Source organism: Pleurodeles waltl, chromosome 4_2 (genome assembly GCF_031143425.1).
Source record: "Pleurodeles waltl isolate 20211129_DDA chromosome 4_2, aPleWal1.hap1.20221129, whole genome shotgun sequence".
Taxonomy (NCBI): Eukaryota; Metazoa; Chordata; class Amphibia; order Caudata; family Salamandridae; genus Pleurodeles; species Pleurodeles waltl.
The window spans coordinates 364631523-364646428 of NC_090443.1; the positions used below are offsets into that span (position 1 = coordinate 364631523).

The window sequence follows — 14906 nt, forward strand, 5'->3', positions numbered from 1 at the left end:
AGTAAACTTACAAGGAGACACGTCTAGGTCGACAAACCTTTGGACCGCGTTTGAGGACTTCCCAGTACGAAATATTTCATTGACATCATCGATCAACAAATCAATTAAACAACCAATAATGACAATCACTAATCAATAAATAATCAATAAGAATCAATAATTGAACACACCATGACCTTTCAGTCATGAATAAGCACACCAGTTTAGTTAAGGGTTAGGATATTTATTTCCCTATTAGTTACAATCTAATATCATGTCTATTAATCTCAATATCAATAAAACATATCAGAAACACTTCTACTTAGCAATCAGAACACAACTTAATCAATGCATGGACTAAATTAATTCAATATTTAGACACATCATTATTATGAATCAACTTAGCAGAGTCTCATTAGTACATGAATCAACAAAGCAGGAACTCAGTCATTTGTCTATTTGCACAAGGTATTTAGGGCCATATGTACGAAAGCTTTTTCCCATAGACACATAATGGGTAAAATCCTTTTGTACATCTGGCCCTTAGTGAACGCCTTAACTAACCTCAAATTAGCATTAGCATGTTGGGCTTCATGCAAAACATTTTAGTGAACACGAATTTAGAAAACATCTATACTAAGGCCTCTATCAAAGTAGCAGAAAAGGCAAACAGACAATCACAATTTGCATTGGATAGTTACCAATCCAGCAAATCAGCAAGCAGCGTCAGTCTTCGTCCTCAGGACATCAGTCGATTCACCATCAGCAGATATAGGACGGGGCAAAGTATTTAGTATTAAGGCAAAGCACAGTCTCTTTCAAGACGCATAAGATAGCATAGCTAGGGAATGATCACTTCCCTCAGGTAGAGAAGTTAGTATCAGGCAAGAATGGGGAAGAGGATGGGTTTAAAGTACTCAGAATAAACTCAGGAGAGTGGACAAAAGTGTCCGGAAAAGTGGCTCGGGTGGAACGGGGAATGGCAAAGTGGAAAAAATTGGGGGTGGGGTTCTTCTTGGGTCACGCCGTTAAATCAAAACTGTCTAACTATTTCCTAATTCCTCATTGGATAAGGTTTGGTACATCATTATCTCTGTCCAATAATTTAGTAAGCACCTTGCTAGAATTGTCCACAGTTCACAGTTCCCATGTCACGGATTGGTCTATGTTATTGACATCTTCCACGGTTGGAATGTCAGATAGAAAATGTTACACTTTGCGCTCCAGTCAGTGTCTTTATTGTCTTCTCCTAGGAGAGTTAACCTTGCACCTGTTACAAATTACACTGTTGCATCTAGCAGGAACATCGCCTTGAGCAAGCCGGTTCTCATGAGAAAGAATTTACTACGGCTACCCATATAGCTCCTGGAAAAGGACAACTTTGTATCCTTCAGAAAAACAACACACTACATGTTAGAAAATGCAATTCAATATGAGGCCAGGCAGCTAGGCCCAAGCCCTTGCTAAGTTAAAGCCCTTTTGTTTAATCAAGCAAACTCTTAACACATAACCCTAATTATGATATAATAACACAAATTCAAATATTTTTGCTTAATAATTCAGAATTAACAAGCCTTTTCATTAGTGTTCGTATACATTGATAGCCACTCCCCGTGGGCACATTTCAAACGTGTGCATTATTTTCTATGTTAACACATTTTCTATGCAGCTTCATCACACAATATATTGCAAGTTTTTGTATTCATATTGCTTTTAAAAGACACACTCCAACAAAGGTACGAGAAGGAGAGTCCTCCTGATCTGCTGCATTGTATGCTGGTAAAGGGCCAGCGCAAGAGGGGCAGAGCAGAGGTGTCTGAAGGGTTTATGTAATCTCAGGCGGTGGTTGATGCAGGCAGGTTTAGAGTTGTGCAGGGCCTTGAACACATGGGTGAGGACTTTGAACTATCATCTCATCTGAACCAGGATCTCGTGGAGTTTTTTGAGGTGGGTGTGGTGTGAGTGTGACGAGGGATGTCCAGGATGAGTCTTGCTGCGACGTTTTGGATGGTCTGTAGTCTTTGAACTAAATGGGTCTTGATTCCTAAGTTGAAGATATTTTCTTAGTCCAGTTGACTGGTGGCGAGGGCTTGAGTGATAGTGAGTATCGTGTTTTGGGGAAGCTACTTGAAAATCAGACTTAAAGATTTTCACCCTCTCTCCTCTGTGGAACTCTCACTCACTATTGTGCTGCTGTTCTCAATATACATTTTGTAATATGTAATATAATAACAGCAATGTGAAAACTGCACCTGGATGCAAAATAGTACATTCTCTCACTCTATAGCACTCTGATACCTATGGGGGCATAGTACCTGATACATGAAGTCCCATATAATATAAAAATGAAATAGACAAATTGTACTTGCTGACACCAGGTTAACTTTTCTTAACAAACAAATGCTCTTTCCGACAATTTTTTTTTCTTTCATAGAATACTGAGAAACTGGGCTGTACCATCCTGGGTCCTACATGTTCATTTGCAACTTACCAGGTGCTGACGTAAGTACCAGAGTATATTTTGTACGTCAATCACTGGACGTAAACAAGGATGGACAGAGCATCCGTCCTGCAATGTACCCTTTTGGAGAAGATGAAAGTGCATAGCACAGAAAGCAGTGGGATATTATGCTTCCATAATATGTTTCCTATTTGTTAAAATCAGTGCTCCTTAATGGATTTCATTTGCAGGTTGATGAGTGTGTCCATTGTAGACCAATTTTTTTACATCCAACGTTGGTAAGGGTTTGAGTAGTTTCCGGCATTTGTTCAAACATACAAAGCTTTTCACCTCTGGTAACTGGAGGGCGATATATGCTAAAGCAGGCTAGTAAACATTACCTTTCTGTTCACTGTCCTTACTGGGAGGTGTCTGACCCAGGGAGGGACGGAGTTCGGCTTAATAGGAAGAAGGTTATCAATGTGCCTCCGGGGCAGTTTGTATAGGAGTCTCAGAAATGCTAGAACTGGATTCTGCATCTGGATTTAAGACCCAGAAGGTTCTTTTCCGGGTACGCTTCAGACTTCTTGGTGGTAGCTCGAGGAAGGCCTTTCGGCCGGTAGAGGGCTAGGCAGCAGCACTGCCTTTCTCTTTGAAGGCTTCCTTAATGCGTCTATGAGCTATTGAGCTCTGGCTCTGTTTTCTTCTGTTCCCAGGTGCTAATCCCTTGGTGTAGAGGGTGGTTCAGTCCAGTGGGCAAGCGCTCAACTCAAGCCCCCCGCCGTGGAGTGGTCTCATTATGACAGCATAGCCACCGGAACCGTTGACGACATTCAAGAACTAGTGCTTACTCTGCGCCTTTTCTTTGTCCATGTTTCTGTTTCTAACTGTGACGGCTGCCCAGTGCTTACTTTGAGTGGGTGGTTGCAGATGCGTCTCACCGGCACTGTTTTTTAGGGACCCGCAATTATTTTTCATTAGTAGACTTTGACCCAGAATAAGAAAGAGAGTTGCGGAAAAGTGGGAAAGGAGGGCGAAGAGAAAAACGGGAAACGATAACAAATGGAAAAAGCATGGATGAAAAAGAAATGCGCGAAAAGAGGCAGATAACGTATGGGGGCGAGTGAAAAAGGTATGAGGTGGAATCCAGACCAGGCAGCCATGGGATTAGCAACCCTGGTAGTCGGCAGCGTCAGCCGGGTTTCTGAGAAAATATTTTGGGCCCTGGCACTTATTCTTTTACAAATTAAGCATTGCCACTGCCCTAAAATGGGCATGCTCGAAGCCAGGTGTCAGTCTGAGCACCTAACTGCGCAGAGGTTCCTTGAGGTGCATCAAGGCCTCCCTTCCTCCAAGGAAAGTGCCTGGAGTTCACTTTTGGCTATAATAATGTACACAGGTGCACACCTTGTGCAAAGGTGACCCCAATCATCCCTTCACCCTCCAAGGGCTGAAAAAGTACAGCATTTGTCCCTTGGATCACCTCACTAATAGGTGACGCTCCTACTACTGTCTGTCGGGAACCTGCCTGTACTGGTGGAGCCTAGAGGCAGAATACAATTCTATGCTCTGCTTATATAAACACAGTCCTACCCGCCCGGGGTGTAGAACTGGAAAAAACAGGGGCCTGCAATTCCAGTTTTGGAGAAATGCAGTATCACTTCTTGCCAATTCCTAAGTGTTTCCCGTATGTAGGAGAGACCTGCAAGGGAAGAGAGCGTTTGTCAGTCCTGGTACCCCATGGCACCCTAAGAAGCTGCAAACCACCATAGGTTCTGGGGCGGGCAGAGGTGCTGGAATATCTACAAAACTGGAGCCCACTCTTTTTTGGAAATAAGGCGATCCCTTATACAAATCAATTTAGCCATCTTGTAAGGGGCATGCTGTTAGCAACCTGTATGACTTTTTGATTTGATAAGATGGCACAGTCTTACACAATGCTTCAGCTGTAAGATTGAATTGTTTTAGTGGTTTGGCATAAGGATGCACATCTGTTCATCCCTTCTCATGTCCCTAGAAACTGACTGCTTCCTGCTATATAAAGACAGTAAATAAGGAAATAAAATAAAACTGTGTGGGGTTGAGTAATCTTAGAGAATTTGAAGGTCAACCATGGGATCCAGCAGCAGTGTAGGACAAAGATTGCAACCTCATTTGTAGTATTACTTTTCAATGAAATGTGATACCGAGCTAATGCACACAGCATGCTTCTGAGATCGTGTTAGACCTGTGAGCGCTTGTTGTGGTTTCCCCTGTCTTTTTGGCTTCTGACCTGTTTTTGATCCTGTGCTGAATTTAGTTTTTGCTGGCTTTAGGACTCTGGGCACTGATGACCAGTGCTAAAGTGCAAGTGCTCCCTGTCTGAACTATATTGGTAATTGATTTACCCATGATTGGCATATGTGATTTACTTGTAAGATACTAGTAAAGTGCACTATGTGTGCCCAGGGCCTGTAAATCAAATGTTACTAGTGGGCCTGCAGCACTGATTGTGCTCCCCACATGAGTAGCAGAGTAAACATGTCTCAGACCTGCCACTGCAGTGCCTGTGTGTGCAATTTTAACAGACAGTTCAACTTGGCAAGTGCCCCCACTTTACAGGGCCAAACCTTATTTTACTACATTTAAGTCACCCCTAAGGCAGGCCCAAGCCTACCCTATGGACAGGGCAGTGTACTTAAAATGTAGGACATGTACTGGTGTGTTTTACATGTCCTGATAGTGAAATACTGCTAAATTCTATTTGTCCTATAGCAAGGACTATCTGTCCCATAGAGTAACATGGGAATTGCCTTGAACTTTCTTTCCCATTGAGAGTAGCAAGAGATGTGGAGTTTGGGGTCTCTGAACTCACAATTTAAAACTACATCACTTGGTGTAGTTGGTTTTCAAACTGTAATTTTGAAACTGCCACTTTTAGAAAGTGGCCATTTACTTGCTTAAACATTCTATGCCTCTGCCTGGCTGTGGAATACACGTCTGGGTCAGGATGACAGTTGGGCTGTTTGGGAGTTCACTCTAGACAGTCACACAAAGAGAGCTGAGATATGCCCTGCATATCCTGATGGGACTTCTTGGGCTAGAGTGGTGGGAGGAGCTAGCTGACACTTGTACCTGAATAGGGTTGTGCCTGTCCTTACTGAAAGCGGACTCCAACCCCCCTGGAGTATGTCTGGGGCCAGGACAGGAAAGACAGGGTCTTGTGCACTACAAAGACTTTCCTTTGAAGTTTGCTTACTTCAAGGGCAGAAATGAGTATCAGTATTGGACCTCTGAGACCACAACTTTAGAACACTTCTGGGCAGAGGACATTCTACCAGGAAGAAGTCCCTGTTAGAAGTCTCAGGGACATCAAAGACTTCATCTGCCAGCACCTGGGCTCGCTTGCTGAGAGTCCTGACTCACCAAGTAATGCCAAATCCAGTTCCTGGGCCCAGTGGGAGTGAGTTCTGGTGTAACTAAGAAGAAACCAAGTACATCAACTCTAGAGCAACTTCGGAATCAATTCCGCTGTCTGACTCTCCATCGCTGGCTGCACCAGAGCATGGCATCCCCGCTGAGTGCAACGACCACGACTGATGCCACAGGCCCGACGCTGCTGCAGCACCTCTGAAGTCCCACCACACCGTGAGTTCTGAGTGCTGTCTCCCCAACGTCTGGGACACATGACTCCGACTCTGCGCAGCACTTGTGGCCCCATGGTGTGATCATGACACCGCAAAGTCGACGCCTTGCATCTTGGCCTGCTGGATTCATCTATCCCACTGGATCGTAGGGAACAGAAGCCTCACCACCAGCACTATATCACCTCCCCTGCAACTGTAAGGAACGGTCGCCTCACCTCCCCTGCTTCGAAGTAAGGAGCCGATGCCTCACCTCCCCAATAGCAGTAAGGAACCAATGCTGCACCGGCTCTAGCAACGCCTCAGCTCCGCGTCTTCCATGCAACATCTTTGATTCCTCATTGTTTTCAAAGGTACTGTGCTTGGTGACCGACCGTGTGACTCTGTGACGGGCCCGCACTCCATCGCGAGTGATGTCAGACTGTTGGAAACAACCCCATCAAGACATTGTGATAGCACTTTACTGAGATTTAATCTCTAAAGATTTGTATATTTGCTTGTGTATGTTGGAGTTTTGTTGTTTTGGTCTTGTTTTTTCTAAACTGGTGTGGAGTACTTTTGTGGTGTTTTCACTGTGTTAATGTGTGTGTCTACAAATACTTTACACATTGCCTCTGAGATAAGCCTGACTGCTTGTGCCAAGCTACCAAGGGGGCGAACAGGGGTTATCTTAGCTGTGGGTCTCACTTGCCCTGGCTAGAGTGAGGGTCCCTATTTGGACAGGGTGCAAACCACTGCCAACTAGAGACCCTATTTCTAGCAGATAGGGCTAATGTAAGCATGGGGCTCATTTTAATGAGCTTATGCATAATGAAGGTTCTTAAACCTCTAGAGATTGATCCTTCAGAATACTGTGGCTGTCGGGACTCAGGGGCCAACCAAGCTTGTGTTTTTTCTCTATGCTCATCTTCTTTCTGTGATGTCAGGTTCTGTGACATCCATTTTGTTACCGTCATTTTATGCAGATTCTCTAATCTTTCCTCTCATTAGACTTAATGCGAACAAAGGTGTGCCCTTGATCTCAGCTGGAAGCTTTGGATTGTCCTGTGACTTCCATGCCAACCTCACCCGAGTCATGACCCCAGCCAGAAAACTGACGTACTTCTTTCACGAGCTCTGGAAGTTCAACGACCATGCAGTGAAGCCCCACAAATGGGAGTCCATCTACATTTACAAGAAGCCTGACCACACAGAGGATTGCATGTGGTGAGAACTCCAGTCATGTTTTTAGAGCCAGAATGGCATTCCCTTTCCAAGGGGATAGAGTAGAAAAGGGATGCTATTGGCCAAAGGATCTAATTCCTGGGGTGCCTATGTGGGCTGAAATCAGTCTAAGGCTGCTTCCACGCCTGTCTAGAGGGGATAAGGCATGGCAGTTCAGGCTGACTGTTTCTGTTGGAGCAGGGCCAAGAATGATTGAATAGTCTTTGTCTGGAGTGACCTGGGGCCGTATCACAGATACAGCATATTTTCCTTGTTTGAGCCAGTTGCACCTTTTAAAATGTGCGCCCGGCACAAACAAGGAAAATGCACTGTATTAGGATGACTGTGCTTGCCCCCTGGGCAGCTGCCAACTCATGCTGCCCTGGGGACAGCACATTCATGTGAAAAACTGAGCAGCTGCTTTGAAGCCGCTCTGTGTTTCACAGTGTAGACGGGAACCTGCCTGCACTTTTAGGGAGGATTAGAGGTCTCCTTGCAGGTGGGTGCAGGGAATGACTGCACCCGCCTGCAAGGGAATGTCCATGGGACCCTCTTTCCCCCCTCCAGAGGGCTGCCATTGGGGGGAGCACTGACAGTGCGCTTCCTGACAGCTTCTTTGCCTCTGCGGCCATGTATATGACATGGTGTGGGTCCAGAGGCAAAAGACCCCTGGTGAACAAATAAAACAATGGACTAGAATGTGGCCCCAAGTAATTAACAGTGGCTGAAATTAATTCAGGCATTCCACCCATCACCTTTCTGTTTCCCTCAGGAGAGCTAATACCTATGGCTCCCTGGGATATAACCTAGAGATTAAGTTCTCTCTACAGAAAAGAATAACTGGAGGTATCCATGCTACTTGATGGTATTTGAGTGACTGACTTTTTAATCTGTGTCTTAAGTCCCCCACACAGACAGTCTAAGTTTAACTTGCAACTCATGCCTCTTGAACCATAATTCTTTAAACCTTGTCCTGTTGTATCTTGACCTACATCGCCCTAGTCCTCTAACCTAAGGCCCACACCCCTTTGTTCTAAGGCACTTAGGGTCAGATTAATAAAGCATTTTAGCAGTCGCAAACATTCACGTTCAGCATTTGTATTTTTTTACATCTTTTTATTTCAAACAGTGCTTAGCATACAGTTTTGACACGTCATGATCACATTTAAAAACATCACATGCAAGGTATACAATATCATCAATGAACTAGCCAGTGTTGCATGTCCACCTTACCTTTACCATCCCATAGGTCCAGTACTACAGACCTGTCATTACTACCACACCCTGGTCCAGGGGGGGCGGTACCTGCACTCCAGCCCTGATTATCCCACCGTGTCTCTGTAGGAAACCCACTTAGACCATATTTTCTCATGCTTCCTCATGCAGCCCCTGCTTTGTAGACTACTTGTTCAGCTTGCTGGCACCAGTCCAGATCCCACTCCCAGTCCAACAACCCCGGGGAACCCCTTGCTCCCCACCTCCTTGCAATATTTCACTTGGCAACCCCGGCTGCTAGTTGCAGCCAGATCTTCGTCTACCTGGGCCATCCCTCATCCCCCTTAATGCCCAGGACCAGCCACTCAGCCTCCAGGGGTATGTGTAGCCCAGTTACCTTGCTCATAATTTGTACCATCTTTCCCCAGAACCCCCGAACGCTCCCATAGGATATAAAAAAAGGAACCCATCTCCCCACAGACCCGCACATATAGATTGGAGTCACTACGTCCCCTTCTATGCAGCAGCAATCTCGAATAGTATGCCCTATGTAGGACCCTTAGTTTTATCAGTTGAAAGCGGGCTCGTCTGGCTACCTCTCTGGGTCTGCCTCTGCCCAACCCTCATCTTCGATTGTTCCCTGGTCACCCTCCCAAACCGCCCGCGATGACCTCATAGGATCAGGGGAATTGTTCATGATTTTCCTGTATGTCAGGGAGATTACCTTTTTTATCATGGGCTCGGACAGCAGTCTATCCTCCAGCGGATACGACTCTGGCAGCTGTTCCTTTTCCAATATGTGCCTGTGCAATGCCTGCCCAAGCTGTAAGAATCTGTAACGTTCAGACTGTGCCATCTTGTATGCCATCATCAGGTCTTCGAAAGCCAGTAGCGCCCCTCCCCCCCATACATCCCCCAGGTATTCTATCCCATTCAGCTCCCATTTCCTGACCCGTGGAGTTTCCCAACCTTTTGTAGCAGTTTACTGTCCCACACTGGGGTTTTGTTTTTAAGCTTACCCTCCCAGCCCAAGAATCTGTTGGCCTCCCTACAGGCCCTCATCACTGACTGAGTATGGAAAGGCAGCTGGTCCAGTTTCCCTCCTCCGTATAGGAGCAATGGGTATCCCCGTCCTCCCTTTGCCTCTCTGTCCAAACGGAATGCAGGTCAATCCCTTCCGCGAACACCCAGTCATTGATCGTGCACAGCTGCACTGCCCAATAGTAGGTTCTTATGTCCAGGACTGCCAGTTCTCCTTCGAACACACCTCTCTGGAGTTTAATCAGGGAGATGCGGGAACTACCCCCATCCCAAAGAAGGTTCCTCAACTCGGTATTAATGTTTTGAACCACCATGGGCGGCACCCTGTAATGGGTATTTTGGAGACTGTATAGTAACCGTGGGAGAACCATCATCTTGAAGAGCATGGCACATCCCATCAGGGACACCGGGAGTCCCCTCCAGTGAGAGACACTGGCCTGGAGGTGCCTCAACTGTGAAGCAAGTTCTCTTCTATTAATCTATTTATATTGCGTGTTATGTGTATTCCCAGATACCTGAACTCCTCTGCCTCCACCGGGGCAGCGCACCATGGGGGCAACATAAGAGTACCCTTCGTCAGAGGGTAGACCAAGGACTTGTCCCAGTTAAACTGGTATCCAGAGTAGCTACCAAAGGTTTGAAAAATGTAGAGTAGCCTATCCACCGTTGCATCAGGTACTGTAGCATACAGCAGGATATCATCTGCGTATAGGGAGATGCGCTCTTCCCAGCCCCTCTTTCCCACTATCCCATGCACCAAAGGGTCCTGCCGTATCCAGGCGACTAGGGGCTCCAGTGCCAATGCAAAAATCATGGTGCACAGTGGGCACCCCTATCTTGTTCCCCTGTGTAGAGCGAATGGATGGGAAAGTGCCCCATTCACCCTCACTCTCGCCAGGAGAGTCTGGTACAGGAGCTGTATCCATTCGTAGTACTTGGGGCCAAATCCCAGTCTGGCCAGGACTGCAAAAAAAAGATATGGCCACTCTCTGCTGTTGAATACCATCATGGCATCTAGCGAGAGCACTACTGCCTCCTCATGTCGTTGGGACGTCGTCATGTGTAAGATGCCATAAAGGCGCCTGAGGTTAAGTCTAGTGCCCCTCTGGGGCATGAACCCGGCTTGGTCCAGATGAATCACTGCTGTGATTACCTTTCTCAGTCTATTGGCTAAGACGTTCGCCAGGACCTAAACCTCCACGTTCAGCAGCGATATAGGCCGTTATGAACTGCAGGTCTCTGGGTTTTTGCCCTTCTTCTGAATTACTACTGTAGTGGCCATTCTCTGATCCACAGGGAGGATCCCCTCTGTCCTAGCTGCCTGGAGCATCTGCAACATGTATTTTGCAGTGTCTTTGGCCATGCATTTGTATAGCTAGACCAGTATGCCATTTGGCCTGGTCGCCTTCCCGGACTGTAACTCCCAAATGGCTTGCCCAATCTCCTCTTCTGATGGCTCCTCCTCCAACTTCCCCCGGTCCTCTATTGAGAGAGCCTAAAGGGAGACATCCTTTAGGAGGTCTGTGCAGTCCTCGCCCGAAAACGTTGCCTTGGACTCATACAGCCGCTCATAATACTCTGCAAGCATTTCGGCTATGTCCTTGCTGGTAGTGCGTGTTTCCCCTGCCATTTTCTGAATTGACACCACCCAATATTTCCCCCTGTCTCTCCCTGTAAGCCAGGCTATTAATTTGTTGGCCTTGTCCCCATTGTTGTACAGATGGCACTGGGTGGTGAGCGCGTATGCTCTCGCCTTGTTATCCACCAGATCCCTCAACTCCTGCTGGTAAAGCCTGAACCGATGACACTGCTGAGGGCTTGGCCGACTATTCTGCAACATTGCCGATTCGAGTACTGCGATTTCAGTTTCAATAGTTTTTATTTAATACAACTGCATTCTGCGATAAGTTACATGGGCTGCAATGATTAGGATAATGAACAGTGCAGGAGACAGAATTGTAAAGACAAGAGTCATTATTACAAAGACCCCCACCATCTTGCAATAACTTGAAAAGACATGAAGTGTGTAATATGTCCTAATATCCTATCATGATATGCCTAACCTCCTACCTAAAGGAGAGCTGGGTATGTTAAACCTAATTTGCCAATGCCATGTCCATGAGAGGAGCCTCCAACCCTTGTTACCTTGGAATGAGGTCTCTATCTCAGACTCCTTAGGGACACGAAGACTGGGTCAGCGTCAAGACGACGTGCAGCATCGATGTCAGCGATGGTGGCAATGCCCTCTGGTCGGAATCCCTCTGATAGTGATGTATTTATACGGATCTACTTGGACCCCTGACGTAGGTGTGTTCCCAAACAATAGATAACAGGCATGCTTGGGGCGGCAATTAATATGAACAATTCCCTCGAAAGCATGAAGAGGGAAAGTCCCTAACTGTGAACACCTACGGTGTGTTTGTCTTTGTCACTTGATCTTTACGCCTTAGCGCGGTGGCACTGATAATGTACATCATAACAACTGGCCTAACTATAAACAAGGCAGCCATCTTAGAAGAATGAAATAATTAAATGGGCTAAGACAGAGCAAGCTAAGTAGGTTAAAAGTCACTAGGTGACGGAGGCCCGAGTCTGCAAGCCAAAGGCTAAGCTAACTCCTGTAATCCCACTAAAACAAACTAGGATTCACTACACCGCGTTTGGGTACAGCGTGAAGATATAGGCGGTCATTCTGACCCTGGCGGTCAAAGACCGCCATGGCGGAGGACCGCGGGAGCACCGCCGACAGGCCGGCGGTGCTCCAATGGGGATTCCGACCGCGGCGGTAAAGCCGCGGTCGGACCGGCACCACTGGCGGGGTCCCGCCAGTGTACCGCCGCCCCATTGAATCCTCCAAGGCGGCGCAGCTTGCTGCGCCGCCGAGGGGATTCCGACCCCCCCTACCGCCATCCAGATCCCGGCGGTCCGACCGCTGGGATCCGGATGGCGGTAGTGGGGGTCGCGGGGCCCCTGGGGGCCCCTGCAGTGCCCATGCCACTGGCATGGGCATTGCAGGGGCCCCCGTAAGAGGGCCCCTAAATGTATTTCACTGTCTGCTGCGCAGACAGTGAAATACGCGACGGGTGCAACTGCACCCGTCGCACAGCTTCCACTCCGCCGGCTCGATTCCGAGCCGGCTTCATCGTGGAAGCCTCTTTCCCGCTGGGCTGGCGGGCGGCCTGAAGGCGACCGCCCGCCAGCCCAGCAGGAAAGTCAGAATTACCGCCGCGGTCTTTCGACCGCGGAACGGTAACCTGACGGCAGGACTTTGGCGGGCGGCCTCCGCCGCCCGCCAAGGTCAGAATGAGGGCCATAGTCTATTCGTGAAAAACTGTTGTGCACTGCAGAGAAATATGTATATTAGTTCCCCCTGGGTTATGTTTCCTCCAGAGGTCTACCAGTCCTAGTGCCTCCACAAACGTCCTGAGGGGATTTTCATTCCCCCCAACCCTGCTGGTCCCAGACAGCCTCTGCCTCCCTGTGTCTATATTATTGTTCATGTCACCTCCCATGGTCAGAATACCCTTGGGCAGACCCAGCAGTTCCTCCCCAGCTCCCGATAGGTGTCACTGTGCAGCCGGGGCGGCACACAAACCGAGCAAATGTTTGGCATCTGACCCTCCCAGGTTCCTGTCTGCAGCACTAATCTACCCAGCGAGTCTGCCCGTGTGTTGCCCGGGGTATACGGTACCGATGGTTTGACCAGTATTCCCACCCCCCTTGAGTTATACTTATAGCTCGTGTGTGCAACAAGGGAGTAGCCCATTCAATCTAGTGCCTGGTATCTGTTCCCTTTCAAGTGAGTTTCTTCGATCCGGACAAAGTCCAGAGTGTGTCTTCTGATGTATTGTAAGGCTACAGTACTTTCAATTTTATTCCCAAGGCCATTGACATTCCAAGTCATGACTCTCACCTCTGATTGACTCCTATGCTCCATATTGTGTCAGAGTGTGTCACAATCTCTTCGGATCGTGGTCTTGACCCCACCCCATGAATTTTGTGTAGTTGAGCAAGAACAAGTAACTTCTTAAAGGGTCACAAACTGACCCAGAACAATTTCCCCTATAACCACCCCCACCCTGCTGCCCTGCATAGTGGACTGAAACCCGCCCACGACCCCAACTTGAAGAGCGCATGTCACCCTAAATTAACCTAACTAGGTAAGGACTGTCTGGAAGCTCCAGTCGACTTCTCGTGTCGTAAATGTGTGTTCCTGAAACTCCCTATCTGGTCCGTTTAACCATACATCTGTTTTGCCTCATATTTAGTGTAGCACCATCTATTCTCTAGTTATATGTCTGCCCCCAAGTGATCCTCTTGTTAGTCCTTCGCTGCCCTTGGACCATGGGAGTCAGCTGCTTTTAGGTTCCAGTTGCCTTATTTGTGTTTCTTCTCCACCTCTAGTCCAGTGAATGCTTGACCCCAGAGTCAGGCAAGGAACCCTCCTCCCCCATCCCCGGCATATGTCCATCCACCACATTCAGCTCTCAGTTGAGTCCTGATCCAATGTGGTCGTTGTGGACTGTGCCCCATAGTCTCTGGTTTGCTGATCTTTGACCCAGTTTGTCTTTACACCCTTTGGGGGTGTTTTCCTGCAGCATGCCATCCCTCCACCCATTCCCTAGCCTCCGCAGGTGTGGCAAAGAACCAGGATTTGCCCTCTGCCACCACTCCTAATCTGGTCGGGAAAAGCATCATGTATTTGATGTCTTTTTTTCTTAGGAACTGCTTGACTTTGTCAAAGCTCCGTCTCCAACGCTGGACCTGTAGTGTAAAGTCTGGAAAGAACCTTACTGTGGTGTTTTCGTAAGATAGATCTCCATGCGTACGGGCAGCCTGAAGGATAGCATCTCGATCCGGATAGTTCAACACCCTTGCCTTGATAGTTCTTGGCGGAGCCCCCAGTCAGGGCAGCGGGATTGGCGCACTATGCCCCCGTTCAATGGAGAAAAATTTCGACAGTTGCTTCGGACCAAGGTGGTTGACTATAAGGTCTGCTAGAAAGAAGTTCAGGCTGGGCCCTTCCACCCCCTCTGTGACCCCCCACCAACAGGATGTTATCCCTCCTCGCACTGGCTCCTTGATCCTCGAACCTGGCCGCCATCTGTGTTGGTTGTTTTGTTAGATACTGGACCTGGCCATCCAGCTTCTTCGCTGTGGATTACAGGAGGTTAATGTGCGATTCCGCAGTTTTGACTTTCTCCGACATCTTGTGAAAGTCTGCTCGCAGAAGGTTGAAGTCCACCGAAACATCATCTAATGGCACCCAGCGAGGGCCACGTCACTGCTGACTTCTCTCCTCCCCTGTTGGTCTCCACCACTCGCGTAGTCACTGCATATTTGTCCATTTTGTTCATCTGTGTGCGTCACTCTTCGGTTTCACCATTGTCTTTGGGGACTTCACA

General features: G+C 47.8%; 1 protein-coding gene across 1 annotated transcript in view; it reads left to right on the top strand.

The window, feature by feature from the left end:
• Positions 1-14906, top strand: part of LOC138292721 (guanylyl cyclase C-like) — a 453160-nt gene that overhangs the window by 48661 nt on the left and 389593 nt on the right. Inside the window, exons 3-4 of the mRNA XM_069231453.1 lie at positions 2414-2481; positions 7033-7248. Of these exons, the coding sequence (XP_069087554.1) occupies positions 2414-2481; positions 7033-7248 (284 nt within the window). The remainder of the gene's footprint in view (positions 1-2413; positions 2482-7032; positions 7249-14906) is intronic.